The following is a 4714-nucleotide window of genomic DNA, read 5'->3' as shown; positions in this document are numbered from 1 at the left end:
GCCGCGATGAACTGAAGTGGAATCAGTGACAGCAGATCGGCATCTAGAGATGACTTTCTGTACAGGTTGGCACAGCTGGAGGTTTTTGGCCAGAGGCTGCAGACAGCCGCAGCGAGGCCACAGGCAGAGAAGGCCGTGTTGGAACAGGTTTGGGTGGGAACATGCTCGCCCGATAAAAGGCAAAGGCTTTAGCCACTCGCTCCAAAATTAACCTGCACAGGCAGGTTCGTGGGCAAAGCTCTCACAACCTTTTTTTTTTTTACTCCCACAAAAAAGCTTTTATTGAGCTTTTAATGGTCGTGTTTGGCACGGTCGGCAAAAGCGCCTCCCGCCCATTTCTGTTGCCCACATGCATCCTCCCACCTCATGCCTATGGCACTGCTGTCCGTCCTTTACCCAACCCCTCATTTCATGACAAAAGATCCTGGCTTCCTACTGATTATTAATGTCCAAATCCCTTTTTAAAGTTAAGCTGACACTTGTAGTTAATTTACCAGCATATGTGAATATTACCAAAAGCACCTTGGATCATACTCAGTGATGTACTGAGAGAACGAGATACCTGCCCCCTAGCTGTGGCTCCGGGGTATGGCGCTTTTCCAGAGAGGCTATTTTAGGAGTGTGTGTGTGTGTGTTTCTATGAGTGTGTGCATATGCTAGACTTGAAGTGTGTGTTTGCATGTGTGTGTCTGGGGATCAATGTAAGTGTTGCATGTGTGCATGTGTGTGTGTGTGTGTGTGTGTGTGTGTGTGTGTGTGTGTGTGTTTGTATGTGAATGTGTGTGTCTGCGTGGCAGGAGGAGCGTAGCGCGGCTATAGGATGATGCAGGGCTTCTTGTCCTTGAAGGGGTTTTCAGAGGTGGGAACCCCGACCAGCAGAGGGTCGCTACGAGCGTGCTGCTCACAGTAACTCATCAGCTCCGCTGCTGCTTTAGAAACCTGTCAGGATGAAGGGAGAGGGAAGGGATTTAAGGAGGGGGGGATATGTGGAGAGAAATTAGACATGTAGGAGGAAAAAGAGGAAATAGACGGTAAAGGTCAGATGTGGATGAATAATCACGGTCACAAAAAAACACGGCGGTAAACTACATCGTCCTACCTTAATGCGTTCAATCCCCGCCTCGATCCTCAGCTGTTCCACCAGTTTCCTGGCCTGGGCGATATTATTAGAGGTCGACATACTGATCCATCAGAATACACCAACACAGGAGAAAACTGTACGAGGGAGAGAGAGAGAGAGAGAGAGAGAGAGAGAGAGAGAGAGAGAGAGAGAGAGAGAGAGAGAGAGGGAGAGCATGGTTTTGCATGTGCAGACTGACATGCTTCATGCAATATGTTTATGTTTCTGCTGTGTAACCAGGACAAGATTGAGTGGTGACATTTCTGGCTTGGAAATTTACATTAAAAGCAAAGCAAATATATTGTAAATATAGTATTTTATAACACAAAATGTACATGTATTGTAGTCAACGTTTTGATTGTTGATGGTGTAACTAGTACTGTACTTATAGAGATATTTTCAGTGTATGCTCCCTTTTACTTCAATTTCACACCATTTCAGATGCAGATATTGTACTTTTCACTCAACGTCATTTATCTGACAGTTACTAGTTGCTTTGCAGGTTATACTATTCATAAAGTAATATAAATGAGCTTGACCAACTACTGACCCACAATAAAATGCTGCTTGGACATTAATGCACCATTGTTAATCATTCAATAATATGATAATATACCGTAACAATTTTCTGCACAATGTGCAATTTTATTTGTACTACTTTAAATTAATTTGGTTGATGACACTTATAGTTTTTTCATTCTGCACTTTTATTCGTGGTGGAGTGTTTTTACATTGTGGTTTTGAAATTTTTAAAAACTACACTCCAGTGGTATATATTTAGGAATGTTCTGCACGACAAATTTACAATCAAATGATGATTCACAATAGCTTCTGGGTTTACTGGCATACTGGTATATGAATATTGCTTTTATACAACACTGATTTATATTTATATATATTATATATATATATATATATATATATATATATATATATCAAAATAAAAGGTATATATATACACTACCGTTCAAAGGTGTGGGGTCACCCAGACAAATTTTCAGTTTCTTCGCAAAGAATAGACTGGCGAACAGACTTGTGCATTATAATTTTCTTCATCAACTGTACCTCACCCCACAGAAGCTACATAAATCCAAACCTGAATTGTCAGAAATGTGTTTCAGATGTGGTATAGAGGTTGGCTCCTTCATACACTGTACCTGGCTTTGCACAAAGGTGAGGTCATTTTGGTATGACTTTTGTAATGCCTTAACTAAGATCACAGGGGTTACCTTTCCGTTGGATCCTGAGCTATGTCAACTGGGAAACTTCACAACTTTCAACGGGTCTTTAACGAAGCTCCAAATTAAATTTGCAGAAATTGCTCTATGTGTGGCCAGGAAATGTATAGCAATGACTTGGAAGTCTGATTCCCCCACTCTCATCGACAGATGGTCTGTGGAAATGAACAGTTGTATTCCTCTTGAAAAGATCACATATAGTCTCAGAAAGAAATATAAGTTATTTTTAAAAATCTGGCAGCCTTATTTGGAGTACATGGGTACATCACTAACGGTACCATAGAACTGTAACTATTTGAGCTCTGAATAACATTATGCATTTGTGTCATTGCGGTGTCTCTCTCTGTGCTGTTTCATCCTATGCACCAACCTTGTATGTATTTTTATTTGGGTGGGGGGAATCACCGATTTACTTTATTTATTGAATTAGTTTTATTTCATCTACTTGTGTTTTTTTTTTTTTTTTTTCTGTAATGTTTAATGTAGTGTGAAAATATTTGGAAAAAAATAAAATATTCCAAAGAAAAAGAATAGACTGGCGAGTTTCACATGAAAGTTCTCTTTTTCTGGCCATTTTGAGAGTATAATCGAACCCACAAATGTGACGCTCCAGATACTCAACTAGCTCAAAGGAAGGCCAGTTTTATAGCTTCTCTCACCAGCATAACTGTCTTCAGCTGTGCTAACATAATTGCACAAGGGTTTTCTAATCATCCATTCTTCTATGCGATTAGCAAACTCAATGTACCATTAGAACACTGGAGTGATAGTTGCTGGAAATGGACCTCTATACACCTATGTAGATATTTCATTAAAAACCAGACGTTTCCACCTAGAATAATAATTTACCACATTAACAATGTATAGTGTATTTCTGATTAATTTCATGTTATCTTCATTAAAAAAAACAGTGCTTTTCTTTGAAAATTAAGGACATTTCTAAGTGACCCCAAACTTTTGAATGGTAGTGTATATATTTATATGTGTGTGTGTGTGTGTGTGTGTGTGTGTGTGTGTGTGTGTGTGTGTGTGTGTGTGTGTGTGTGTGTGTGTATATGTATATGCATATAATGGAGGCTGGAGCTTGAGACATATTTGTTAAATAAAAAGTCTATATTTAGTCATTCATACTAAATAATCCTCAAGCTTGCAGCACAACAGAGATGATAGTTTACCTGACTGATGGTGGGCAGAATGAGATGATGGAGATGTGAGCGGTGGGCACGGCGGCCGGAGAACAGTTGCCAAGTCAAAACGACAGAGCTGCACTGCAGCTGAGCTCACATTGGCTTGTCTCTGGACAAGAACAGAAAGAAGCAGAGAGGTGGCAAACATGTTATACTTTTGTTCAATGGACTCATATTGGGAGATTTAATAACTATAGATGTATAGTGTGCATGGTGATACAACAACTGTGAGATTGAAACATCTGCAATAAAATGCTCATTCTTGCAATAATAACAGTTGACTTCAGTTAGAAAAAACAATATCAAACCATCAGCGTGAGGATTTACACAACAACATCTGTCATCACAATTTCATCATTCTTCACAAAGCACCACTTCATTGACCAGGTGGTCGGAAAACAAACAAAAAAGGCCTTTCATATTTGTGTTGGTAAAGATTAATTTGATTAATTATTTCACAAATCTTTTAGCACAGCGTAGAGGTTTTCCCCAACAGCACTATGATCACAAAAGTGCACCTCACATACATCCCTGTGTGTGTGTGTGTGTGTGTGTGTGTGTGTGTGTGTGTGTGTGTGTGTGTGTGTGTGTGTGTTACGACTCTGTGTATGTCTCTCTGTCTGTCGCCCTCTCTCCCGGGAAGAGAGTTCTGCTTTAATTACTCCGACTGCAGAGTAGCTCAGAGATTCATGTCTGTAATTAGGGCTTTTGTGTGTGTGTGTGAGAGAGAGAGAGAGAGAGAGAGAGAGAGAGAGAAAGAGAGAGAGAGGGGAGGGAATGAATATGTGTTCTAACACCTGATATCATTTTCTCTCTCTGTTTCTACACACACATTTGTATTTTCATACTTCTGACATTTATGGTGTTGTCTCCCAAGCAAACCCTAATTCTAAATCCTAATCCTGATTTTAACCCTGAGCCCAAATCCTAATCCCAAACTAGACCCTCAGAGGCAAAAATTCCCCTGAATTTGGAAGGTTTTATTATTTCTTTCAGCCTTTTTTTCCTGTATATTTCTTCTCTCGCAACGTTAGATCAGACAATTAACACAAAGTTAACTCTTTATAATATTCAACTTTACAATTGTCAACCCCATTTATGGTCCTTCTAAAACACTCTAAGTGGGCAAATATTGAAACGAGCTGACAGCCCATCTCTACTTTTTGTTT

The 4714-nt window shown here is 39.7% G+C and overlaps 1 protein-coding gene across 1 annotated transcript; it reads right to left on the bottom strand.

Moving 5' to 3' along the window:
• Nucleotides 1-813: 813 nt before the first annotated feature.
• On the bottom strand, nt 814-1180 carry gng7 (guanine nucleotide binding protein (G protein), gamma 7; the record flags this gene model as incomplete). The annotated part of the gene is made up of 2 exons (XM_079228638.1): nt 814-939; nt 1100-1180. The coding sequence occupies 2 exons, from the start codon at nt 1178-1180 to the stop codon at nt 814-816; spliced, it is 207 nt and encodes a 68-aa protein (XP_079084764.1).
• Nucleotides 1181-4714: the final 3534 nt, after the last annotated feature.

Source organism: Taurulus bubalis, assembly GCF_910589615.1.
Source record: "Taurulus bubalis genome assembly, chromosome: 1".
NCBI classification, from domain to species: Eukaryota; Metazoa; Chordata; class Actinopteri; order Perciformes; family Cottidae; genus Taurulus; species Taurulus bubalis.
The sequence above is the reverse complement of the archived record's forward strand: the minus strand, read 5'-3'. Positions and strand labels throughout refer to the sequence as shown.